Raw genomic sequence first — 26,789 nt, 5'->3', positions numbered from 1 at the left:
TGTTCGTTTGTTTTGAACTGGTTTTATCCATTATGCACTTGTTTTTTGACCAGCCTCTGACAAATTGATTTACATGAGACATGATGAAAATGATTTACATGAGACGACGACAGGAGATGCCGACAGCCCGAGCGCCCAAGGACATCAATAAACTCGAATTCAGAGACTGCCCATACGTTTCATTTACAACCGTTACGGTCTTTATGATGCACCAACCGATTTGATGAAAATAAACAACATAATGACACTGCAAGCTCGCCGGAAAATAGCTAGAAGTTTCTTTACCAACTCTGGGACCGCGAATTTTTACTTGATCCCTCATTACGCTTACAGCCTGTTTCATCCCGGCCAACCAGGAACTATCAACATCTCAAATTTACTCCGATTTTTGCTCGCGCAAACTACGTCAAACGCTTTTTTTTCCCTCGTACTAAAAGTGACTGGAATGAGTTGCCTCCCGAAATATTTACGTAAAAATGTACATTCCTTTATCGAACGGTTACAAGATTGACTCTTATTAGAGTATAATGCTCCCTCACACCACCCCTCACCTTTTTTTTTTCTCTCTCTAACCTGTTCAATGATACCTGCATCTTCTGGTGTTTTTTCTCAACTTTGCATTTTTGTGCAATGCGCTTCTGTATGTTACACTTGATGTCTATTTCTACAATAAATGTAATAATTTGTGCACACTCCTGCTTGAGCCACAAGTGGCCTGCAGTATTGAATAAATAAACGAAAATAAAACAAAGAACTGCGATTAAAAGCACTTCTCACTTGTAAGCTCCAGTGAAATGTTGCATTTGCTTCAGCATGCGACGGTTGTTTAATTAGAGACGTTTTTAATGCGGCCAGTGGCAGTTTCGGTTTCAGCGGGTGCCCCATTCTGCGAAAACTATCGTTTTCCGGGGGAAACATGACAAGAAAAAAGCAACACATTTGAGTTCGCATGGAATTTTGAGCGCTATACCACAACGCTGCACCCGCCCGCTGCAAGTGAACGTGACAGCACGTGAGTGGAACAGGTGCACCAAGCCTCGAAGAACTCCGATTTTGTGGAAGCTGTGGCGTTGGTCACCAGTCTTCCTGCTGAAGTATTCCGGGCCAAAAGACGAAGAAACGAAGGCACAGGATGAGACGAGGAGGAGGAGGAGGCGGACGAGACGAAGAAGATGACGACGAAGAAGACGAAGACGATGATGAAAAAGAAGAAGGAGCAGGAGGAGAAGGAGGATTAGGAAGAGAAGAATGAGGAGGAAGAGAAGAAGAAAAAGAAGAAAGCATAAGAGAAAGAAGAAGAAAGCAGAAGAAAAGGAAGAAGAAAAAGCAGAAGAAAAGGAAGAAGAAGAATACGCAAACAGCCTGCGGGCTAAATTACCTGTGCCGAGTCTCCTTTCGCTTGGGGCGTCTGAGACGGGGTTCTGCCGCCGGGATGTGAGCTCAGCCCTTATGAGCTTCATAGAAAACTCAAACCAATTCCCGCTCTGATTGGACTCTTTTACGCTGAAACATCGTAATTGGTTTGAGGTCTTCTCAATTCCTTGTTTTTTAAATCGTGGATTTTACTTTCAAAACGTATTGCCAACCTCTCGAAATTTACTATTTACGGGAGCCTGAAAATAAATCACTTTTTTTCATATCCCTGATGTTCGGCCGATCACCTGGTTGGATATGTGCATTCAGGAGGATCATCATCACGGTGCAGCAGTAAGAAAGCCAGTCGAAGAATTCGCCCCAAACGACGAAGAGACGAAAGAGAAGAAGTAGACGCAAATACGATGCAACAGGGAAGAAGTCGTTGACAAGGATCGCCAGGCTTTCGCCTTCAAAGCACGCAAGCAGACACGAGAAACTTTTGCAAGAGCGCGTGTTTCCGCAAAGCGGCGCCAAACGAACGCTGCCTTTTAATTGCCACAAACAACATTTCGCGCGATTGTGAGATTTTTCGAAGCGGCCACGCGGCCAACGCAATTTGCCTCAAGTGCGCGCATTGGAACGAAGGTTATGCGGCTTTTCTCTCTCAGCGGCCAGGAACGGACAGATTGCGTGAAGCGGAAAGGAAGTATAAATCAACACCGTCCAGGACTGCGTGCGACTAATGGCACTTGTGACGTAACAAAGGTCTGCACCACGGCTGTACGTGCACTCGATATAACTGCCAAACGTGACGCAATCTGTTTAAGTGCATTTGCGTCAGAACGACAACTACGGCCGTTTTCCGTAACAAGTTAACGACAACTACAGCCGTTTTCCCCAACCACACACTCCCAATCGAAACCTCAAAACGACCAATAAACTGCGTGTTCTGTTCGAAAATTTGTGCGTGTGTGTGTGTGATTTGATGTCACTGCACTGCAGATCATGAAACAACTCGAATATTTAGTGACTGACAATCCGTACAAAGAAAGCAATTTCGTTATAACGACGGTTTCTCGTTATAACGAACTCATCGGGACATGACTTCGTTATATACGATACTTCGTTAAAATCGGGGATAATCTGCTTACAATGTACTGCAGGCCATGAAACACTACGAATAAAGCGATATGGTTAAAACGAGAGTTTGTCGCAATTGCCGTACCAAAAGGTCCGGCTTTCAAATGTTTATTTCCAAGCAAAGAATGCATCTTTTCGTTGCCGGGTTGTCGGATAAAGGCTAAGAAAACTTCAAAATTCTGAATCGTTGAGATGGCGCCGTTAGCTTTCGTCACTTTCCGGATCCGCAGGACCGCAGCCATCTGGCGCAAGCAACTCGTTGCACGTGTCTTTAATGAAAATATATCATCCGCCATAAATAGGTCATTTTGTGCGTGCGCACTTCACAGCCGACGACAATTCAACGTTCGCGAACGAATTAACCGCACGTTAACAACCAAACCACAGCTTAAATCTGAGTTGACAATTTTTCCTACTCAAGGAACGGGTCCCACGAAGTCAGCTAGCCTGCGGTACTGCGTCGACTCCATTAAATGTGAAAACCTGCATTTTTTCTGGCTCGGCTTGCTTGGAAGTTCAGTTTGTGTTTGTTCCTCTAACCGATTTTAGTGTTTACCTCTTCATTTCTCATATAACAACTGTTTTGGCGCTCTTTGCCCTCAGTCGGCCTCGCGCCATAAATACCTAAACATCATCATCATCACAGTTTGTGCCTTCTCGAGTGCGCATGCGCGTGCAAGTAAACGCGCCCTAAATTGCGCGCTGACCTGGAAGGACGCCTTCCCTCCTTGCTCCGGGTATACTTTTGTCTTTGGAAACCTCCCTCGAACGCGGGAATGAAGAATCGGCGTGACCGTGGACTCGCTTTCGTCTAATGGGGCTCCCACGCGAGTTCAACAAATAAATAAACCGCGCCAGACAGGCTCATCCACCATTTCGTCTGGCGCTCGCCCTTACTTAGCTCACTCCCTCCCACGAAGCGGAACCAGAAGCAAAATGTGGAGTAAAATGGGAAAATAAAAAGTATAGAGCGAAGATGCATCCTTGGTTCTTGCGGAGCAGCGGTCATACGGGGCAGCTGGCTGCGCTCCTCCTGCCACTGGGCTATCTATCGCTCAGGGCGTTTCTGCGGCGGCACGACTGACAAGAGCTCGCCCACAAACGCGCAGGAAAGGCCATTATCCCGATTAGAGCGTCGCCGTAAATAATACCCGGCTATGCTTCATACACCAACGAAATAAAGGGAAAAAAAGAGGGGAGAGTACATATTGGTACGTGGGACAGACTGCAAAGCGCGTTCTATCTGGAGTGCAAGCTGAAACATAAGTGCACACCAGCTAAGTAGAAAAAAAGAAAAAAGAAGAAACTGGGCTGGCTGTTGGCCTTGCTGAATTGTAGGTTAACAGCGCGTAAGAAAACTGATAGCGCGGTTAACCCATAATGCGTGTGCACGTCCTTCCGTCATCGAGACGACACTCTTGGACCGCTGAAATTCATGATGGCAACGAGGCCAGCAAAAAAGGCGCTCGCATAAAAATCACTGCGCACTAAACCGTTGTCAACTGCGCGGTTCATGGAAGTGCGAGGAATTTACGTGAACAACAAAAAAAAAATCAAGGAAGCTCACACTTACGCGTAAGACTTGAAGGTAGCGAAGCTGTATGCAACGGCCATCACGAAGATCTATGTCCACGATTGCAGTCAATTCGCTTTTTCGCTGCCGCAACAACCTTTAGTCCATTTTGTTGCTATAAGTGTGAGGTTCCTTCATTTTTTTGGAAGCGATGATCATTGGACATCACCCTGGAGGGGCGTACGCTACGACGTGTCTTTCTCGTTCTGAGCAAGAGTTGTCACGATTACGACGAACGCTGGAGTTTTTTGGCCCAATCTCCACAAGTGGGCATGCTTGGCTTGACAAATGTGCGCCGGGAACGCTGGGCGGTCGCCGCGACGCACGCACACACGAGCGCTAGGCATTTTATTTAACTGCCGGGCGATCACCGCGAGGGCCGCACTCCCGCGCGCGCGCTCGGCAATTTCTTCGTATTTTTAAATGCGGACACGAAAAATTACGATTCGTGCAATTATTTGACCCACGGGCTAACAGAATAGCACAAGAAAGGTTATTTCGGGCGTAAAGATCCCGAAGAGATTCCCATCGCAACCCATATAAGGGATTTGACGAAAAAAAAAACACGCGCTCCTCGGTCTAACGACGACGGTGGTTGAACGCGAAGCTTTTTCGTAAAGGATTCCTTGGTTATCGTGCGAGTTTCGACTTTGACTCGTAGACGGTTTAGCCTTTGAACCTTCGCCATTTGATTTTGCACGAACACGCGGAACCAAGGCTCGATCCTGACCACGGGAAGCTTCTGTTCTTTCCCTTCACTCACGATCATCATCGTCAGAGAAAGCTTCGCGTTCAACAATCGTCGTCGTTTAACAGAGGTATGATGGCCAGTCACCATAACGAAGGGGTTCACGATTTGTATATTTTTTTTACGCCCACCCACCCCTCTTCAAATCGAAACTGTTTCGACCGTGTTCGAATGGCGCAATGGAATAAATATCGACTTCATAACGTGACGGACCCATGGGTGCGATTCCGACAACGGGAGCGTCTTTTTCTTTCACTTCATCCACAATCATCATCTATGATGATTGCTATTGGTTTCCCCTGTGTAGCGGGGTGATGACGTGTCATCTTACCAAAAAGAACTAATATACCTATGTTTTATACTCTGGGTTTAATACTGGCGCTGCTTAGGGCAGGCACAAAATACTTTTTTTTTTTTCTGTTACAGGTGGTAGCTGTCCTAGGCAATATTCCCCCCTCTGCTTTGCGTCCACCAGCATTTTAATCTTCTCTTCGTCGTCTCGAAAGCCTTGAAGTTAACTTCCTCTGTGCTATCTTTAAATCCTAGGGCTTCTGGAAGCCGAATACTTCTAATGTAGATTTGGATGGATACCCTCGCATTCTAACACTATGTGCCGCATAGCTTCTGTTTCTTTTCCGCAGGCCACGCATACCCATCATTTTGTGAATACTTCCCCACAAAGCTCTTACTTCGCAAGCAACCTGCTCTAGCCTCAAAAAGCAAAGCACTACCCTGGGAATTATCGTAGAAATTTTCCTTTCTACGATCCCCGTCAGAGAAAGTTGGCTTCCCTGCAGCGTTTTCGACATCACTGAGACAGAAAGCTTCGCTTTAAAAGACAGAAAAGCAAGGCGGGGTGTGTGTTTCTGTGCAGGTTAAAGGCCTTGCACACGTCACCTCTTGAAACGGACAACTCGGAATGCGGCCCCTGATATGGCTGCGAAGCAGCGCTGCACTTTCTTGACCGTTTATCAGAGAAAAGTCAACGCTATGTCTGCTAGATACCACACTGGCTGAAACCAGGGTGACGACCCGTGCAGAACAATAAGCGCGTTCGCTATATTGCCTTGACCTACGCAGTCACTCGGCGAACTAGGATACATGTAACTCAAGACAGTCGAGAAAATTTCGATTTAACTCGAGATGCGACATAACAAATGCATAACTGATATTAACGGGGAAAAGAATCAAAAGGAAGTTGGGCTGTTTGATTTAAGCAATAATTCGAGATGTCCGTTGGTTGCATGGTACGACCGCTGGACTTCACGCAGCTTGTAGGCAGTCATAATGCGTGTCGATGCCCACTCCGTTCTAGATACTTTCGCAAGTACCGCGAAAATTCCCTTTGCGTTCAAGAGTTGTAAAAGGGGGAAAGGCGCGCAATGAATGGTACGCTCGTTACGGACATCTGCTTCGACAATTCTCTGAAACAAAATAATGGACGGAAGTTTAAAAAATAAACCGGATACGTATACTTCACAAGAGTAGTGTTAAACACCTGCACTGCTACAGGAATGCGGCAAATACGCTGCACTACGGAACCGGTAGGCGCAGCAGCAAGACGACCCGAAGGTACCGGACACAAAAGGTTGATGTGTGCCGCCTCCCGCCCCGTCGGATGTTCACTTCGGCGCAAAGACTACGGAGGATGAGGCGTCAAGTTACGCCACCGAAGAATGGGGGGAAGACAGAAAAAAAAGCAGAGATACCGCACGACACACCGCAGCCTGCCGTTCTCGTCTATCCAGAGCTCCAATGCGGCACAAGGTTCAAGTGCGAACAATTCGCTTTCGTAAGATGAGACCGTCAGAGTAATTTTCTTAGCAACTTTAGATTGTTTTGAATAATGGTAACACCCGTTTCGACTTTAGTTCGTTTTATTCCTGTTTTACTTTTTTTTCAGCGTGCGCGCGCGGCTCATTCGGAGGTATTTTGAGCGCAACAAAGTTCAGTGGCATCAACGCACGAGGGAGAGTCGGGCGAATTTGACGGGACGGGTGTGTAGGTGTGTGCGAAGGGAGCTCGTTGGCGACGCTCCTCACATCTCGCGGAAGTAAGCGAGGTGACAAACAGTTGCGAATGCAGCAATTGCAAAGCCGAGGACACTTTAAATACAGGTAAAAAAAAAAAAATAAACTCGACAGACGTTGCGCAATTACAGTAGGTAGGTAGGTAGCGAACGGGAATCTGGGATTTTACTCCACACAAGACGACAGCTGTCATTGCAATTGCTGAAAAATTGCACTGCATGAAGTTTTGTTCCACCGGAATTTAAAAGCACAACACATAAATGCCTCCGCAGCGCCTGACAGCAATCATTTAAAGGCGAGTGCTGTCAACTCGTCTACTCCTCTTGAAGACAGCGAACTGGTAGCACTGCTCGCAGATGTGTCTCGTATCACATGCTCCGAGAACTCGCCGAACTGCCTTCCGAAGCTAACTTGTTCGCTGGGGAAGCGTCACAAAGGAACTTGCCACCGGAAAAAGTGAGTGAAAAAGTCGCTCCCGAAACATTTCCGGCCAGCGTACAACCCAGAAAGCGACAGCGTCAAAGCACAACGAGAACGTGACCGCCGCGGCAAAGGTATGTCCCTCGCACTGGACACACTCCGCGAGCAAAACAAAGGCAGACCAGCGGCAGAAAGTTTGGGAAAACTTACTTTTAGGGTGTCACGCCGGTGTAATATCCATGTAGGAACAACCAGAAAGGGCGCTGCAATGTGCGGTGTCGCGAAAAGGTCTCCTAGCCGTGAGTCATGCCTGTAAGTACTCTTTGTATGTGTACGCTCAAGAGCCGCGACGATAAAAAATAAGTGCAACACCCGCCGCTCGTTCCCTCAACCGCACAAGCTTCGTGCCAAACGCCGGAAGTTACGTTGAACAACTTCCGCCCATGACGCAATTTCAGTGTAGCCAAGCCTTGTTCTCTCTCGCGCTAAATTTTTAGTTTCGTTTTCGGTTTTGATACTTGCAAAATATTTCTGAGAATACTGATTTAATATACGCCAAAACCTCTCAAATATTTCTCGCCCTAAAATAATAAACGTATTTTGCTATTTATTTGTTTTGAAACAAGGTGCAAAGCCAGTAAAGCTTCGCAGCGGGATGTAGGCGGAGTGGGCGCAACACATCAATCATGGCGCTTAGCACAAACGGCAGGATAAGTCTTTACTGTTACTGTTTGGCCGCTAGTGTTGTATTTATTTCGTTGATCGGCTACTTGGGGCAATTGCTTTACTATGTTGTCGCAGATTACTGGCTTTTGCTTGCGGCAGTTTACTCCACATGTATCCACGGCGTCCTGTATCTCTTTTACAAACCGCGTGGTAACGCGTACAAGGTATGTTGGAGTCTCCTGGCGTTTTCCTTTCACCACCTAATATTGATCGATGCTTTACATTTAAAATATGCAGTCATATGAAGTGGTACGATATACCACTATTAAATGAGTCCATGGGCAGCTCGTTCCACCGAGAAGCCAGCGCCTCGATGTGTGTCAGCTGTGATATTGGGCTGCGTCAATCAATGCATCTGTCATTTGGCACAGCTGCTAAGCTTATCCTTCCCAATGCCACTCGTTGCTTTCCTAATCGCAACGGTGTGCTGATAGTATTACGCCAATATGAATTAACGTTTTCGAGGAGGGCGATCTCCTCCTTCAAAACTATGCGTGCCGTGTTTTGACAGGTTGTATGGAGAGCCGCTCTCCTCGGTACTGGAACCGGGCTAGGCATTCTGACCACGGGCCACGCTCCCGACTCGTGGCGGGCGTTCGGTTGGTACCTGGCGCTGCTGAGCATCTTCCACTTCTCGGAGTACTTTGTGACGGCCGTCACGAATCCCAAGTCGCTGACCCTCGACTCGTTCCTGCTCAACCACAGTCGCGAGTACGGGGTTGCTGCGGCGTGCAGCTGGTTGGAGTTTCTCTTTGAGAGGAGTCTCGCACCCGGTAGGTCCACACCATTTTAAAAAACGGCATTTTGGCTAGCTAAACGCTGAAATTTTGGCGTGACTGTCTGTCAATTGATTGATTGTAGGATTTCACGTGTCCACGCAACGCAGACGATGAAGCGCTCCGTAGTGGAGGGCTCCGGATCAATTTTGGCTACCTGATGATCTTTTACGAGCGCCGAAACGTCGAACACATTGGCGTTTTTGCTTTTCGCCTCCATCAGAAAAGCGGCCGCTGCGGCCGGGAATTGAACCCGCGTCCTTGTGCTCAGCAGCACAACACCTTAGCCACTGATCGAGCCACCGTGGCGGGTGACTGTCTGTCGAAAGAATCAGCCAGAAAAATTTGTGACCCAGCCTTGGAGGGTCCCGTTTTTTGTAAGAGGTCTGCCATTTGGCTGACCTTTCGAAAAGCTTCCAGAATACACTCTAGATCAGTTCTAATTTTTTTTTTCAGAACCACAGACGGACTCATGAGGCATAAATCGTGGCAGACAAGTGTATATGGAATAAAAGATCATTTTAGATAAAACCAGAGGCTTAGAGCCAAGTTCATTCAGGAGAGGAAAGCGGGTGATGTTAACACAGAATGGCGGCAGTTGAAGATCATATACTTGTTATTGTAGTGTCCAAGTAAGAGGAAGTGACCAAGTGCTGGTGATGGTTGATTCTGTTTGTATAGCTGAAATTTTTTTATTCATAGGCCTCGAAACACGTGCCTCTTCCTCCTCCGCATTTTATTCATCGTTCCTTTCCCTTTTTTTTTCGGCACCAGGCATGAAGCAGCTGTGGTGGATCACCTACGTGGGCATTGTGACGTGCCTGGTGGGAGAACTGCTGCGCAAGCTGGCCATGCTCACGGCGGGCACCAACTTCAACCACATCATCCAGAACCACCGGGAGAAAGGCCACGTGCTGGTCACGCACGGCGTGTACGCTCTCTGCCGGCACCCGTCTTACGTCGGCTGGTTCATGTGGTCCATCGGCACACAGGTCTGCCTCCTGTCCACCTTTTCTCTCCCCTCACTTCGTGCTTGTTGTTGCAAAAGCCATTGTCCAGTGTCTGTTACATAAAAACAGCTTCTTCGAAAGAATTCCATAGCACGAGGCGTTCCTCAGCGCGAGTTCTAGCTCATTAGTAGCGAGAGGTGGCTGTCCACGCTAGCACAACGTAGATGGAGAGACCAGAGGAATGCACCCCAATGAGCAAACACAGAAGCAGCGAAATTTTCAATCATTGTCAACCCTCCCATTAATTACACAACGGCAGGAACTAGCGGCAACGCAATGCATAGACAGATCGAAGCCATTCAAAAGCGTTCAAGCCGTGAGCAAAGCAAAGCGTCTCAAGTGGAAAGATTACAGAGCCCTTTGACAAAGCTAGGTGGAAAGCAAAGGCATCTCGGGCATTCAACTGGACATTCATGCTTTTGCATTCACACCCCCATAAGAAGTGCTGAGGTGTCCTCGCACTTTTTAAAAGGGTACACCGCGAATTTGAACAAGGACAAGAAAGACAACAAGACAAGGGCTTGTTCCGTCGTCACTCTTGTCTTTGTTTGCCTTCGCGCTGTATCTAATTAATATGCCGTAATAACTCCCCGAACAGTTCACCTTGTTAAGGTTTATGCTTATCCTCTAATTGCTTCAAATTGCATTTGTGCCCATTCTTCTGCTTATTAATGAATTGCTTTAGAATAAAATGCTGGGCCATCTCCACTAATGTGAAACCTGGGGAGGGTCAAAGCATGCAGTGTGTAAGCGTATTCTCGGCACCTTGGCTTTTTTTGCCAACGGAGATGAAACCATTGGTGGGGTAGAAGTATACAGCTTTGCTGTAGAAGTCTCTTGTCTTTGAAGCACAAAGCTTTCTAGTGCGAGGCGTAAACAAGTGTCCCGGTGTTTTTCTAGTACACGTTACGTTCTGCCGTGAGGCGTAAACGAGCTTCCCAGTGTTTTAGTACTGTGACTGTATGAGACGACAATTACGACGACGATGGTGACAGGAGATGCCAACAGCCCCAGCCCCTAAGGGGCTTCACCCCTAAAATAAGTGTCGCAGTTGTGCATCTTCAGACCACCGTTTAGAAGTACAAATACTTCTTGTATGAATCTCTGTTATAACTTTAGAATGAGGGCTTCAGTCTCGTCTGTCAATTGCAGGACGCATGTTTGATGTTTAGTCTGCCATTGCACATGCAGTAACCTCACATGTGGTTTGTGCTTTAGAACTATTTGGCTGCCACCCAGCTGTTTTCACTGAAATGCTCTTCTTGTTGTTCTTCCTTTTTTTTTTTTTTTTGCCCGTTTGTGAACACCACTGCAGGTCACCCTGGTGAATCCAGTCTGCACTGTGGCGTATGCGGTCGCCTCGTGGAAGTTCTTCAGGACAAGAGTTGAGGAAGAAGAGATCACGCTGCTGGCCTTCTTCGGGGAAGACTACGTGCAGTATCAGAAGCGCACCCGCACGGGCCTGCCCTTCATCCATGGTTTCCGGGCTGAAGTGTGAAGCGCACTGCGTGCGGCGCTCTCTGTGACGGTCCCGTTCAGTGATGTGACAGTGTGTTGAGAGCGGGGGACGTCTTCTGTCTCGGTGGTGTGCACTTCTCTCCCTGAGAAAGTCATGACCTGTCGGTTTGCCTGCCTCGTGAACTGTTACTGGCAGTTTAGTTTACAAAACTCCAATTACTTTTTAAAAATTGTCATTATTTAGAGAGGCCCTTGTTTTACAGTTTTCAACATTGCACACACTTTTTCACGGTACCTTTTTTTTTTTTTTCTTGTTTTAAGGAGTGCACGCATGAGGTAGGTGAGATAACTTGCATGAATATTATGCACCTGATTTTGTGTGATATGGTTGTTGTGTGAGTACGAAGCCACTGTAATGAGATGTATAGAGCTTTTTTCCTTGGATGGCGACTTGGCGATCCTACCTGCATTTCCTGAAGCATCTGACTCCACAGGAGCAACAGTGAAACTGCTATTGGGCACAGTGGTGTCGTATCATGGAAGGATAGATAAAGCCTGGTGCCTCAGAAAGGACGTTTACGTCTGTACTGTGTCTATAGTTTGTGGTGCCATCAATGTGCAGTGTCAAGTGCTGTGCAAATAGTTGAATGCAACCTGCGTAGTTACGCAGCATTAGAAATTAGCGTCGCCAGTTCTCTTCCGAACTCTTGGTTGCTACAGGCTTTACGTAGCAAAGTGGTTTGTTCGGATAAGGATTTTTTTTTTTTTTTTTTTTTCAAGGAGCATTCAATCTTGTAACATTGTGTAGTGATCAGTGCTGTTGCAATACTGAGCTATTTGCGGTTGCTGTTGCAGTACTGAGTTGGTGTCTCGAGCTTACCACTCAACGTAAAGTTGGCTTTGAGTACTTCATTGTGAGTGGCTCTTTAAGGGCGAAGCACCTTAGGGGCTTGGGCTGTCGGCGTCTCCTGTCGGCGTCTCATGTCGTCACAGCAAATCAAGTTGTCAAACAATGGTCAAAAAACAAGTGTACAATAGATTAAACAGGTTCAAAATAAACTAACATGGTTTAAACTAGTTTAAAATACAAGAACAATCAGAAGTTAATTGCATTGATAACAGCAATTTGTTGCATTCCATCTGGAAATTGGTTTCAAACGCCAGGTTTTCTCATGTAAAGCATACTTCTTAGCATGCTGCGGCATGCGACACGAAGACAACTTACGGCCAGCCTGTCTCTTTTTTAATTGCTTAAGTCTGGTTGAACGCAAGAGAGGGTGCCACCGCCTCAGCAAGCGCGCAATTGCTCCTCCCATGGGCACTTCTCCGGCGCCCAATCAGTGCGTGCCGTATGGCAGGAGAGAGACTTACAATCTTTGAACACGCTTAATCGTCGCTTATACACTGCGTGCTTCGCCCCTCCTGAGGTTTCACAAAAGCGAAGATGTTTTTAGTTTTTCCTATTTTGCAGTAATCCTTACAGATCTCGAATGTTTTATAGTGTTGCAGTGTGACTGGAAGCTGATTTTGAGACTGAAAAGACAGTGATAAGCCATCCAAGTTCTGTAAAAAGGCACTTGGGCGTGTAGGTTAACAAACTTCTGTCCCATACTGTTTCTGTCATGATAGTTCCCAAAGTGAGATAGATGTTTTATATTGACATTTCCTAAATCCTTAGTGAAGAAAAAGTATACATTGCAAGACAGGTATAGCCAGGCCTAGCCAAGAAAAATGTTTGTCTTTGTGCGTAAGCAGCATGCAGCGTCTCTTTTTAGCATTGTGATCAGTATTTTAATGCTGACCTATAAGCTTCATGCTCTGCATGTGCCTGCACTTGTGTGTACAGAACAACTCCACTTGAGCCTACCTATGTTGCACCCAGTGCATGCCGCCCCTCAACGCCCTTGCTGGGGAGGCAGCTCCAGCCTTTGTATACCTGATATGGATAACGTAACCCACACATTTCACGAGTAAAAACGTGGAATAAAGGGTGTACCATGTTGATTTAAAGGGGCGATGAAGACAAAATACAAGTTTCGTTCATTGAAAAGACTGCTTTATTCCAATAACGACGATACCAACTTTATCACAAACTTCAAACAAAATAATGGAGATGTACCGTATTTACTCGATTCTAAGCACCCCTTTTTTCCAAGATCACGATGCCCAAAGCATGGGGGCTGCTTGGATTCGAAAAACCTAAAATGACCCCTCCCTCCCCCCCCCACATACACATACACTTTTTGTGGCAATAGCTAGAAGACAGAGGCGCAAAGAATAATGTTTTATGGAGCAAATATTAAAAAAGTAGGCACAGACAGTGAACTCGCCATTTACGTCTGATACTCAGTCACTCTCAACACCACTCGAGTGTGTAGCACTCTCAGTATTCGAAAGCGTCTTTTGTTCCATCAAACGTTTCTTTTAAATGACTCAAGTGCAGTGAAAGGCTCAAAAGCAGAGCGAGAAAGCGCAGTTGGCAGCCTGGGCCGTGTAAATTTATAGCCTGGGCATGGCTATAAATGGCTGGGCACGGTTCCTCACAGAAAGGGGGTGCTTAGATTTGCATGCAAACTTTTTTCAATTTTTTTTCTAAAACTAGGGGGTGCTTAGAATCGTGAAAATACGGTATTAAGGAAAACGGATAAAGCAGTGGTGACTCCCCAGCCCCCTTCAGGCGATTCCTCTATGACATCAAAGAACTTTGTTCAATTGGTGACTGTCAACCTAAGCCATCGCCAAGAAACATGACTGGGTAATTGTGGCGGGACCTCTAGTTTCGTTTGTTCGAATCACTCGAATGCAATGTGAAATTAACACACTGACTACGTTTTTAGTACTGGCTTATACTATGTCACTTCTGCCTCTGTTGCATCACTGTAGCACAAAATTTGAAAGTTTTTGAATATTTTGTGCATTTTTCTCATATTGAAAACATCTCTTGTGGCTGGAATGGAGCTAGTTCTTTCAAATTGAACAATGTTGTATTGTGTCTTCATGGTCTCTTTAAAAGTTGCACTATGTTGCTTAGTGAAGCATTTGGTGTGTAATAGAATAGCTCGTAAAGCCGGAGCACATGTCAGAATAGAAACGGTTGAGTCAGGAGGGAGATTTAAAAACAGTAATTGGATTTCAAACTTTGGGGGTTTAACGTGCCAAAGTTGCACCTGTTCTGTTAGGTGCGTTGTAGTAGAGGATTCTGGACTAATTTTGACCGCATGGGGATCTTTACATGCGCCAAAAACTCTACACACGGGCGTTTTCGTTGTTCACCTTCATCTGAAAAACGGCCCGCACAGCCAGGATTAAACCCGCATCTTTAGAACACTAATGGAAATGAGGATTTTGTTTTTAAGTGAGGTTATGATCCAAGGGAAAAAAAAAAGACTGGAGGGCAGCAAAAACTTTATTTGGTGCTGAGCTGTTTTCTTTTTTCTCTCAACAAAGATGCGCTGCCAGAACAAACATCAATTTTTTGTCTGTGCACATGGCCAGACGGATGTGTGTAAATATCCATATTTATAAAATCTGCCCATCTTGATAAAGATTATTCATAAGGAACGTTTATGTGCATGGATGTGTGTACTATGTACAGGAGCCATTAGCACATTTGCATGTACATAAAGGATCGATTCACTGTTTTGACATGAAATGAAATTACACTGCACAACCAAGTACAGCAAAGCCTCGTTACAAGAGACACTCAAGGGACCGAAGAAACGTGTCTCTTGTAGCCAAGTTCTCTTGTATGCGATGTTGCTAACATGGCAAATTTAGGAAAATTGACCAAACTGTCTTCATTGAAATGTCTCTTATAACCAAATGTCTCTTGTAACGGTGTTTTTTTTTTTTGTCACGAGGTTTTGCTGTATACTGAACAGCGTTTTATTTAACAGTATAACCAGACACTGGTCTTGAGAGCCGAAAATTCAGCGAAAATCAAATTTCTGAATTGATTGTATTTCCAGTCCAAGTCCCATAGAATGTACCTGCAAAATATTGCAGCTGTAAAAGCTGGCTGCTTGCAACGTCCTGGTTCCATTGCAAACATGAGGCTTGAATGCTTTTATGTCCTGCTGTATAGTGCCCTTGAAACCACAACTTTTGTCCTCGATGAATGTGCACTGCTTGATGTTTACAAGTGCACAGCATTAAAACGCTCAATTTGTTGCGTCAAACTCTTTTTCCCTATTTGCCTTGATTAGATGGAGTCTCCCGAACAGTTCACATCATTTGGCCTTGACCGTTGAAAGGTGCTATGTTTGAAAGGATGAAATGTAGCCACAAAATGGCTATAAGTAGAAATAAGGGTTGGAAGTCAAGAATGCCAAAGAAAGCAAAGAGGAGAATGTGGCAGGTCATTTATTATTGTTGAAACAGATGCAGATTTTTGAAAGAAGGAAAGTGGAGAAAAAATACCAGCCTAGGATCCGAACCCATTACCTCCGGAATGCATGTCTGGTGCGATGACCACTATGCTACCGGCGGGGCTGTTCTCCCCTCCACTTTCCCGGGTATTTATGTTAAGGTATTTGTTTTCCTGCACTTGAGGTGGTAGCCCATGTACTCAGACTACTCGGGTGAAGGGGACCTTTTTTAACCACACTGACTCGAGTACAAACTTAAGAGCACCAAAAGACTCCTTTAGTGCCATGGATTCCCTCAGGTTCTTTCAATTGACTGTGGAACGACATTTGAGATATTTTTGTCAGCAACTGTAGATGAAATCCTTCGAGCCTCTAACAGAGCGGCCATCCATAGATGGTAACTGCACTGAGCTTGTTTCCTGACCACAGCCATAGGGACAATGTCTTTTTTTGTTGCTGTTAAATTTGTCTGCAATAGAACTGTTCAACGTTCCACCGGCTACTCCCCATTTTCCCTTGCATTTGGCTGCCAACCATCACTCATCCTCGACACCGGTTTCCTCTTTGCATCCCCACCTCCTTCAAACTTGATCCTGCGCATACCACTGCCATCGACAATCGTGCTTGCGCACACGAGCTTGTCTTCGAGACCACAGGCATTGCTATGACGCCACTCAAGTGGAGGCTCATTTCCGCTGTGGTGACAAGGTTCCGGACTCTAAACTCCATTTTAGGTTTCCAAACTCCATGAAAAATTTTATCATTTATCAAACATGGACTTGAAGAAACCTTGCGTGTGAACTGGTGAACCGCTCATAATTGTGCCTCCATTGTTGCCGTGGTTGGTACTGCTGCTGTGGTACTGAAATTGTGCATATTTCTCATTTGAAGCCCGTTGTTCGTTGACCTGCGTCATACTGTACAACCAGGTTGTGGCCTTCACCTGCAGGGAGGAGGGAGTCTCTATTTGAGCATTTGTGCCGCTAAAGGCCAAAATCATGCAGTGATGGTGACTATGACGCAGCTGTGAAAAGACAGTACATTATGACGGGAATTTTTAAGTTATGTAGTGGAAACCCCACTGTGGGTACACATCAGTCTTCACAATACATGTGTGCGTGGGATAGGGTGTGTAAAACGCCTAAATTTCTAAAAAAAATAATAAAAAAAGCCTGACCACCTTCCCCTCCCCCAAGCTCTTATGAATCCTGCACCACCTACCGCGTAGACGTGGGGAATTAACGCCTCCGTCCATTCTCCTCGAAATGTGACCCCCTCTTTGCTTTAAAGGGTGTTTATTTGGTCGCAATGGACATCGCACGTGCAAAACCTCTATCGCGTCGAAAAACTAGACCGCAGAGAACGTCGTCGACGCTTTACAGGACAGATGCGAACGTAGATACATGGGCCTTTCGATCGTGCGTCCAACGCCGCGGGGCGCTTTCAGAGCGAGGGCCCAGAGATAAGTGAGGGGCTCGGCGGAAAGCGAAAGTGAAGCAACGGTCGTTGAGTGAGAAGGTGCAGGTTGTTATGCGCCGGACACGCGAAAGACGTTTGAGCTGATAGCACTGACAGCGGCAGCTGTTGTAAAACTGCGAACACTGGCACTTTGCCGAGCATTCCGACACTGCTCGGACCCACCAGCTCCAACTAATTCCTCTCGACCAGTAATAAAAGAAGGCATCGACCTTTGCGCATCATGGGAGCATATTATCCAGGTAACTTCATATGGCTTTCATTCACTGATTTGTGCCGCTCGCACCCTTTAACTGCTCTAACACAATGGATTTAACCACTTCGCGTGTATTCTGTTTCTGTAGTTGTTTTCAGCACAAGGTTTCTTATTTGCCGAGAAAAATATACCAGAACAAATTTTGGTAGAAGCTTGGAGTTTGCCTCGATGTTGAAGCGGAGCTGATCTGTGTGCTGGTTATCTTTAGTTATTCTTTTATTTATTACCCATTTATTGTTATTACGTTAACTGACATGTTATAACAATCTGCCGACGCTAAAAATACAAATAAAATTGGATACTGGCGGCGTTGTCTGTGTGATAGAAAGAGCGGTCATTTTCAAATATCGATACGGTGACGGGCACGGCAACCGGACGATCGCGGCGACGAAGCGAACGGCGAAGAGAAGCGCTTAACCATACCATTAACTGACGAAAGCAAAACAACCGAAGCGTAGCCTTCCTTCTTGACTGTGGCGTCCGGTACACCAGGACTGCATTATAACACGCAGCACACTCGCGTTTGCAAGACGTACAAAGTTTTTCGCGCATCTTGTGTCGTCGTGTCACTTGCTCGCCCCGCACAAGGGCAAACCAATTGGACCTGTCATGCGTGCGATAACGTGGCCAATCCCAGATTTACCGACGCCGCACTAGTTTCGGTGACAGCGCTGCCGTCTCGTCTCCTCTCGCGCGCTGAGCCGCTGACGCAAATTCCGAGAAATGGGTGGGTCAAGCTTTGGTACTCGTCTAGATAGTTTGCCTAGAGGATTGATCGCCTTCTTTTGCTGCAACTTCAGGTGACAAAGAGCTGGAGAAATTGGTGAAGGCCGCACAGGCGATGTGTGACAAGGCCTACTGCAACTACAGCAAAGTTCGCGTGGGAGCGGCTCTCCTGTGCGCAGACGGGACAATCATCACAGGTTAGTGCTCAGCGAAAAGCAGATGTGTCACAGCAATAAACGAGTCCCTCCAAAAGCATTTCCTCGAGTAGATAAGAGGCTCCTCTGCTCCGAAATTTTGAGGGTCATATTTTATAGTTTATATTTTAAGTTACGGTTGTTTAGCAATCGATTAAAAGCCTCTTTCCGCCTATGGGAGCGAAGCTCGCCTCATAAATATTTTGCATATGCTAGCACATGGCAAAATGTGATTAAAAAAAAAACAAGGTATTGCTGTCAGTTAATTGCCTGTTATTTTAGAAAAAAGAAATACAAACCGGCAGTTCAGCACAATGTACACCATTTGTTGCTTTTGCCGAGCAATTTGTAATTGGCGCATAATTATTGCACAATAAATATGACAACTAACGGTACTCCTGCTCTTCTTAATTAAATCACAGCAGCAGACTTTCTGATGATCTGCTTGCAGCATACTTTCCCCTTTGAAACTAAAATGACCGCCACATCCAAGTGCAGTCCTCTGTCATTATGTTTATACCAGGGTGTCGCACTGGAACTGAACCGGAAACCGGAACTGAACAGGTATTTTTGGCGGAACTGAACCCGAACCCGAACCGATATTTTTTGAGCACGCTGAACCCGCTGAGCATGCTGAACCGAAAAAAGAAATAATAGTTACCGGTTCATGCGACACGGTTCCACCCTCTGTTGTGGATATTGAAGTCAATGCAATTCAGTCGTTTTTTTCTTTCACGTACCATCAACTTCGTACCTGCTCGTGCACTTTCCCCTCAAGACAATTGAACACTATCACTCTCTATGTAAAAACAGGGGAAATGAATGAGCACCAATGTAGCAACGGTCTGTTGCCGCTGGAACCGCGAGCGTTGTGCAAGCTGACCAAACAAAATGTCATTCTCGGCAGCTTGCAGGGAATATAAAACGACTTTGCCCTTCCCTATAGCTGCGACTTATTGGAGCAATCAGGCTGGAGGAGTGCTCCACTGCGCAACAGCGAAAGCCCACACCCGATGTGTGCAAACTTTTTGCATTTCATAATTTCTTTAAAAGGTCCGACACCTGCAAATTGGTTATACTTGACAAGTGTGACCACAGGAGCTGCTCACTGGCTAAGCCGTTTGCTTCTGACCACAAGTGGCCTCGATCTCCGTTCCCCACGACCGTTTTTCTGAAGTAGATGGAAATCGAGAACGTCCGTGTATCGAGATTTTGATCCATGTTTAATATCACCAGCTAGTTAAAATAAGTCTGCCATCCTGCAACATAAGCTGCGCCTCGGAGCAGAGATATAGCATGGGGCATCAAATGAACCAGTTTTTATTTTTAAATGTGTTTACATGGAAAGTAACAGAAAAGAAGAGGCGAATCACGTTGTTTTAGAATATTACGCAAGAAGTAAGTAAAACCGAATAAGTAAAAAAAAGCACCAAAACGTGGACATTGCTCTATACTTTTCTTTTCCCTGCCTTTCACAACCAAATGTGTCATCAATGCGGACGAAGTGAGTTCCGTCGTCACTTTTTGAGGACAGTACAGTGGGCAAGTTCCGTTTTTTACAGATACAAATAACAACAGATATTCAGGGAAAACTGTTAAGGTGCGCACTTAATCCCTTGGCAAAAAACTGCAGCCCTCGACATTGTCTTGGAAGCACAAACAGTAATAAAGCAGATGACATGTGCAGAAAGGCAGGCCGGTACCTCACACTGTCCCATTCGCCCAGCGATCATCTTTTCTGCTTGTTCTGCAGTTTTGTCTCTTTCAGATCTGCTTTTTTTCGAAGGTGCACTTGTACTGACGGCCCAACTCGCTACATTACTTCTACTGCTACTCGTTCTGGAGGGGAGTTCTGCTGTGGACGAATTAAAGAGCGTCTACCCAAAAAAGTCCCATCTCATGCTCCGCGCATCAAATTTCCCTTTCATTTTGTAACAGCATAATCTGCTATAAGATTCTGCAATGTAGCACACGGAACGATGGCCGGGGGTCAGGCAGTACGATGACATACTGATTGTAATGCACACATGTGGTATAGCTATCGCAAAAGTAGTTGCAGTGGTCAGAGCAATAATGCAGTGACTGAGTGTTAACTAAAGATTACTTTTAACAAAAGTGTGGCTAACACATTCGATAAGGTAACCTCTAACAAATTATTCAGGGTGACCAAATAATCTAATTCATTGGTAGTATTTATGTGCCTGTTGTAGGATTTTTCTGTTTTGTTACAAATATAAAAAAAATGTGCGCCATTGAAATTAAGTGCTGGTATTTGAACGCGCCGTACGTATGCCTAAATTTAAGGCTTCAAGGTTAGCATGATGGGCGATTCCATAGCGACGATTGCAATTTCAACAAAAAAGGAGAGGGCAGAAAATATATCCCAGTGTCATATCTATTGGAGGTGGCTTTATGAATAGTCGCTAGGACAACATAAAGCATGGGCGAGAAAGTAGGTGGTAAATCGTCGCCACTTCATCTGTTTTTCTAATATCTCGTAATTGTTGAAAGTTTGCTTTGCAATGCGCCACTGCCCTTGGGGAACAGCAGCATTTTGAGTGTTTGTTTGTATTTTGATTTGACTGTTATTTTAAACTACTAAATGTTTTTTTCTAATTTTAGTGATAATTCAACTCATCGAACCAGTTTGAGAACCGGTTCAAGCTCCCGAACCAGTTAGGTACGTGATTTTATCGAACCGGAACTGAACCGGAATGAAATGATTTCGCCTGAACCAGAACCATAACCGAATCGGTATTTTTTTCAGTTCAACACACTGGTTTATACATACAAACTGCTCAAAGGTCTACATTTGCTTTATGGACAAAATACTTCTTTTGCTTAGCAGGCATCATTCATTGAAATACGGGCTTCCAAATTTATTGAGTGCTCTAAATTTGCTGAAAGGCGTGTTCACAAAAATTACTACAGGTGACTGCGTCGTCAGAGGAATGCAAAGCATTTATGAATTCACTTTGTCATATGAGGCTGATGGGATGTGCACCCCAAAATTGCAGGGTGTAGGGGAGTAACTGTAAAACGGTTGCATTGAAAGCAGTAAACATTGATATTTCTGTTTCAACGGACTTTTCACAAAAATTCAATGCCTTGGTGTCTAGCTTAGCTTTGACACATCACAAAGCGAGAAGTCATGCAATGTACGTTAGATGAGCAGAAAAGCCACTTGGATAGACAAAGGCTGTTTTTTGATTCAATTGGGCTGTTACTGATCTGGGTTTTCAGATAGGTATACCGAAAAATGCAATCCTTGTGTAAAATATTTAGAGCAAAAAAAATTTTTCTTTGAAAAACTTGGAACAGTAACGCTACTGCACAGTTTTTATGCTTCACTGGGGTGAAGGCTCACCACGCTGCTTTTTCAGCTTTCCCACAGCCGGTTCCCTCTTTCGTAGTAAATCAACAATAAGTCAGTGTATAGGTGCAGCTTCTTCCCTCTTCCTAATGCAGGTTGTAACGTGGAAAATGCAAGCTATGGACTGACCATATGTGCCGAAAGAACAGCGCTTGTGAAAGCCGTCTCGGAAGGTCACAGGACCTTCAAGGCGATAGCTGTGGCTTCGTAAGTGTGTGCTCGCCTCGTCTGGCTCTTTCTGTGAAATTTTTGTACTCACTTATCTTGAAATTTGTAGGTTTACCTGTTTCCACAGCAAATCATTTATTTCTTTTATTTACTTTTTCCCCAAATCATAACGTAATGAAAATGTGGTTATGAACAAAAATTTCTGCATTCGTATGTATGATGCGACATATTTGGTTTCATTGTGGACATTCTCCTCATTATTAGACTCACTACTCTTGTTCTGTTTTAGTCAGGCTTGTAGGGAATGCTTTTTTTTTTTTTGCCCACAGAAAAACAACCAACAATCGTATTTGATTGAAGACCTCTGCGTTCTGCACATTTTGTTGATAAAAAATTTTGAATGGCTTATTACAGAATCAAATGGGTAGCGTAACATAATTTATTGCTAGGTGTTGACAGATGCAGTAGGTCAACATCTTTTGGAGATGGGAAACTACTTCTGACGATAAGCAATTCGCCCTTAAAACTTACTTCCGTTCCATCGCTTAGGAACATGAACGATTTCACGATGCCATGTGGAGCATGCCGACAGTTTATAGTAGAGGTAAGTGCAATTCTACATCAACACTTACCTATTGTCGGTGTTAGGCATCTAGCTGCTCGTCTGTCCATGTGGCCCTTAGCCAGGGATGTTTCACAAGCGACTGAACAAAATTAGCCCAAGCATAAATGTGCAGCCAGCAATTTAAATTTTGTTTTCGCAAACTGCTTCGGGGATAATTAATTTAAACAGAAGCAGTAAAAATGTTTTGCCCCACAGGAACTTTTTGTATAGGCAGTCACAAGTGTCACCCGTATGGCTGTGCAGTGCTCAAAGCAGGGGTTATGGCGTTTTATGTACTAAAGCTACTACAGTGGAACCCTGCTATGTCCCGTGGACTTACGACGACCCGCTTCCTACGACGGACCCTGGCGTGGATAAACCGGCGCTTTTCCTATATTTTACACCGCTTCGCCATCTCGCCACGACCTTCTTTATTCCTAACCGGGCCGTTTGATCCTGATGTGCAAAGGTGCACAGGCGGACCAGGCCACTTGCTGAACAGAAGCAAGCAAACAGGCGGGTACTCGTGAGCAGTAGTTAACCTGCAACGGCCCCACGGGGCAGCAGTACGCCAACCAACCGTGAGAAGTCGAAAATCCCGTGGCAGGCGGACCGTGAATTTGAAGTTCTCGTCAAGCCGTCGGCGAACGTGAAAACACATACGACGCAACCCCACGCGATGACACAACACCCACTTTCCCCGCCCGCCCGGTCCAAGTTTCTTCCTTTCACGACGCTCTCTCTCCCCATATCTCTGCTGTCTGCTTATCAGTGTGTTTCAATGCCGCGTTGTCAGTCCACCCCTTCGTTTGGTAGAGAGTTTCAATTGCGGCTCGTCTGCGTCAAGGGTAGAGACACGTATACGTTTGGCACCGCCATTGTGGGTCAATCGCTGGCCGCAGCAGCAAGTCACTGTAACAAGACCGCACTATCATTTTCACCGCAACATGGTTTACTCGCGAAGTTTGAATCATCTTATTTATTTAGCGTTGCTGTATCTTGTGGAAAGCAAAAACAACTACGCATTGAGCACTTCGACCTAATAGAGACAGGCCCGGACCATTCAAAGTGTGTCTCCCCCATGTACGGAATTGTTTTTTCATCTCTGCCTTGCACTATTGTTCGTTTTACTTGGCCTTGGAAGTTTCACACTCGCATTTTTCCCTCTCAATTTGCTAGACCACGTCGGCCTCATCTCGTACTCTCAAGGCGCGGGGCTGGCGGACTATATATAGCGCCGGACAGCACGGGTGTAGCGCAGCCCGCAGCGCTTGGCTGGCGGGTTAGATCGGATGCGTGAAAGGGAGGGGGCACATAATAGGCGTTGCTTTTTTTTAAACTTGGCTTTTCAGCTACAGGTTCGCAAATCACGCGAGAACGCGCCAAATAGTAGTTCAGTTCTTAGCCCACCTCTCTGGAGAGGTGGCCTACTAGGACAGCATTTACCCGCACCCCGGTGGTGCGACACCCCGGTCATTCGACGCTTTCTCGCGGTCCCTTGAAGGTTGTATTATCGGGGTTCTACTGTACTGTACTATAGGGTGCATTGCAGTAAAGCACCACGGTTTAAGTTACCCCCCTGGGTTCTTTACGTACACCCGATTCGCAATGTTGGAAAGTTGCATGTCACAATGCTAGCATACTTACGTCTCTTCATTGTCGACATGTCAGTATGTATATTATAAAGCCTTGATACTGATTGTAGCATTAGAACTGAAATTGAGCTCTTGAGTGATGTTGCTGGATGGCTCAGCCGTTGACTTAGGACAGCTGGTCATTCACTATGCCCTAAGGCCCTGGCTAACTTTGATGCGAACTGACACAGTTCTAACTTTATCTTTGCTACTTTATAACCCCTTTGTTGCGTCAGGGAATGCACGGTATCTGCAGGCTGTACGCTGCCTTGGCTTTGCCACACACTTGCTCTAAATTTGCGCCGTGCGTCTTTCCAGTTTGGTGCCAACATTATGGTGCATTCGGCTGCTACCGACGGTCGTGTCATGACCAAAAGGATCGACGAGCTGCTGCCTTTCTTTTTTGGACCCGCACATCTACCTCCAAAGTGATGTGGCCGCAGGAGCCACACCAACTCTTTTTCGCCCTGGCACTCGAGTGATGCCAAAGCATAGAATTTTTAGGAACATAAACAAGCTGTGTACTTTTTCAGATTCTGCCTTTTCTGTTGGCAGACGCCGTCTCAATGCACCTGCTTGAGCATTCGAGTAAAGTGAACAGGATGTCCTCCTGCTTCTGAAGAACCTGCATCACTTCTAACAGGAGTAAAATCAAAGTTGCTTTGCTTTGTCTAGATGCGAGTGTCCAGCAAAGGACGTATGGAGGCGGCGTATGGAGGCGGGCCACGCAGTCCATTTCTATGTTTGTGCTGATGGATTCGAATCAAACCACTTAAGAACCCACATTGGCACCCCATTCAGGTTCATTTGCATCGATTGGAAGAATGGACATGTGGCTAGTGTTGTGTGCATTGCAGGTTATAGTTTTGTTGAGGTTATTTCCCCTTTGTCAGTAGGCTGCTGCTTTCCTGTGAAATAGCTTGACGCAAGTTTCCTTTTTCTTCAATCATTGATATGGTTGCAATACTAAGGTGCGAATTTTACTATGTAGTTCATGTAAAAACAAAATGGCTTGAAAACAACTGAGTGCTGATGCACTTTTGACTTAAAGCGGGTTTTCACATATTTCCGGCATCAACCAGTTGATGCTCCTTGATTCGATCCAGGAGGGGACCACTTAATATTTGGTTGACAATGTGTACTGTCGAGCGAATTGGTAGTTCATTTTAAAAATACCTACAGTGCGAACAGAAACAAGGACACAGAAAGACAACAGGACAAGCGCTGCATTTGGTTAAATTAAAGGGACACTGAAGTGAATTTGTCAAGCTCCCATTTTTGCTTGCACTGCGTAGACTGGCTCAAATTAGCACACTTTTCATCGTTTATCCGGCTGACAAATCGGTAAATATTTTACAAAGCGCGAAAGAAGAAAAACTACCATGCGCGGTTTGCGGCGGCCGCACCAACTAAGGCTGTGACGTTGGGAGGAGGGAGCACCGTGATTGGACGATACCCAAGGTTAGCAATCAAAGAAGTTTCGGTTTCGGTTCTGTAAAACACAACCGATGGCGTTGTTGGATGGGCTTTCTCAATATCTCACTAATCATCGTACCGCGCTTCTGCCATGTTGTTGGCTGTAAAATGCATAAGATAAGCCTCCCAGGACGGCTTGGAATCGTAGCATTCACTAGCCGAGGCCTACGCAGTGCATGAACGCCCTCCGCGTCCCCGCAGACGTTCAAATGCCATGCGCTTTTCCCCTATATTTGGAGCTTGCCTCACTCATGCCTGTATCGTAAAAAGCGCGTTCGCACCAGGCCAAGGGTCTGTTGATTCTGGCCTGTGCCCACTGCCCGCAAGCAGTCGGTGCTTATGGCAACAGCACCCCAACGAGAACTCGCTAGCGCGCCAGTGCCAGCATGCGCGCGTTCTGTGAACTAGTTCATGGAGCAATGAACGTTGCGGCCCAAAAAAAGGTGAACTCAGTATAGAAAACATCGGCGCAAAACGAAAAAGTTAACTTATTAAAAAAAAAAAAAAAGCATGTACCCGCAGGGATTCGAACTTGTGACTTGCGAAACACTTGCGATGACATACCTAGCGCTCGAAACCACTCAGCCACAGGCGATCGCTGTCGACCTTAGAAATATAAGGCATATAATGTATAACCAGTTTACACTTTTATTTAGTTTTGGCATTTCAAGCCGCTTAGGTGACTATTTGTTGTACTGCGATCGTGCAGTAAGCGTCGCCCGAGTTTCCACAGTAGCTCACGTCTAGCAATTGCATTTCTTAGACGGAAAAGCGTTCGCGATGCGTAGTCGTGCTGCTGGCCGCTGTGCTTGTTCGCCCAGCGCAAAAAAGTGGTTCCCGCACCCTAGTTTTACGCTGTACGGTAAAAATATCAGTTGATTTTATTTCCTTAGTACCTACATTGACTTCGCTGACTCTTCTCCCGCCTTCAAGAGGCCTTCTATTTTCCTACTGGCGTACCAGTCAGTGAAGCGTCGCATGTGCGCTTGTGCAGCGCTTGTGTGAAGCGACCTTGACTTGGAGCTAGATACAGTGTACAAACTAACCAAGTAAAGAAAGGCACATTCTTCCATTCACAAACGTGTCCTAGCTTCGTTTCAACTGAGCGAACGAATTGCGACGACCCGTCGGCGGCCGGCAGACGAAACGCTGGGCCGACTGACTCTGTCTGAAGGCCGGGGAGCCGTGCACTAGCGCTGCCAATTGGGAGCTCGGCTCCTCCCGACGTCACACAAAAACGCCACAGAAAATGGGCGAGTTTAAAGAGAGGAGGACAGC

The 26,789-nt window shown here is 45.8% G+C and overlaps 3 protein-coding genes across 4 annotated transcripts in view; 2 read left to right on the top strand and 1 right to left on the bottom strand.

The window, feature by feature from the left end:
• Ack-like (activated Cdc42 kinase-like) overlaps positions 1-7,680 on the bottom strand; it is a 53,314-nt gene extending 45,634 nt beyond the window's left edge. Inside the window, exon 1 of the mRNA XM_077676422.1 lies at positions 7,478-7,680. The gene's annotated coding sequence lies outside the window, so the exon portion shown is untranslated. The remainder of the gene's footprint in view (positions 1-7,477) is intronic.
• Positions 7,681-7,913: 233 nt separating this feature from the next.
• On the top strand, positions 7,914-14,598 carry Icmt (isoprenylcysteine carboxylmethyltransferase ste14). Its single transcript, XM_077676416.1, has 4 exons — positions 7,914-8,157; positions 8,505-8,766; positions 9,544-9,761; positions 11,095-14,598. Exons 1-4 carry the CDS (start codon positions 7,954-7,956, stop codon positions 11,275-11,277), a joined length of 867 nt encoding a protein of 288 aa, XP_077532542.1. The 5' UTR covers positions 7,914-7,953; the 3' UTR covers positions 11,278-14,598.
• Positions 14,599-16,929: 2,331 nt separating this feature from the next.
• LOC144144919 (cytidine deaminase-like) lies at positions 16,930-24,567 on the top strand. 2 transcript variants are annotated; one of them, XM_077676418.1, is made up of 5 exons: positions 16,930-17,322; positions 18,137-18,259; positions 21,725-21,836; positions 22,347-22,401; positions 24,354-24,567. In XM_077676418.1, exons 1-5 carry the CDS (start codon positions 17,304-17,306, stop codon positions 24,465-24,467), a joined length of 423 nt encoding a protein of 140 aa, XP_077532544.1. In that variant the 5' UTR covers positions 16,930-17,303; the 3' UTR covers positions 24,468-24,567. The 2 variants fall into 2 exon arrangements, with proteins under 2 accessions (XP_077532544.1, XP_077532546.1); XM_077676420.1 differs by lacking the exon at positions 16,930-17,322 and adding an exon at positions 17,708-18,063.
• The last annotated feature ends 2,222 nt before the right edge of the window (positions 24,568-26,789 follow it).

Source organism: Haemaphysalis longicornis, unplaced genomic scaffold, assembly GCF_048455015.1.
Source record: "Haemaphysalis longicornis isolate Haplotype H1 unplaced genomic scaffold, Haemaphysalis longicornis Haplotype H1 scaffold_7, whole genome shotgun sequence".
Taxonomy (NCBI): domain Eukaryota; kingdom Metazoa; phylum Arthropoda; class Arachnida; order Ixodida; family Ixodidae; genus Haemaphysalis; species Haemaphysalis longicornis.
This window is presented reverse-complemented; position numbering and strand designations above follow the sequence as displayed.

Bases quoted from the DNA above. Each gene is read 5' to 3' on its own strand.
- Icmt (XM_077676416.1), top strand. From the start codon at position 7,954: ATGGCGCTTAGCACAAACGGCAGGATAAGTCTTTACTGTTACTGTTTG. The intron at 8,158-8,504 runs GTATGTTGGAGT...GTGTTTTGACAG, and splicing joins CGCGTGGTAACGCGTACAAG to GTTGTATGGAGAGCCGCTCT. The intron at 9,762-11,094 runs GTCTGCCTCCTG...ACACCACTGCAG, and splicing joins TGTGGTCCATCGGCACACAG to GTCACCCTGGTGAATCCAGT.
- LOC144144919 (XM_077676418.1), top strand. The intron at 21,837-22,346 runs GTAAGTGTGTGC...TCCATCGCTTAG, and splicing joins AAGGCGATAGCTGTGGCTTC to GAACATGAACGATTTCACGA. The intron at 22,402-24,353 runs GTAAGTGCAATT...GCGTCTTTCCAG, and splicing joins GCCGACAGTTTATAGTAGAG to TTTGGTGCCAACATTATGGT.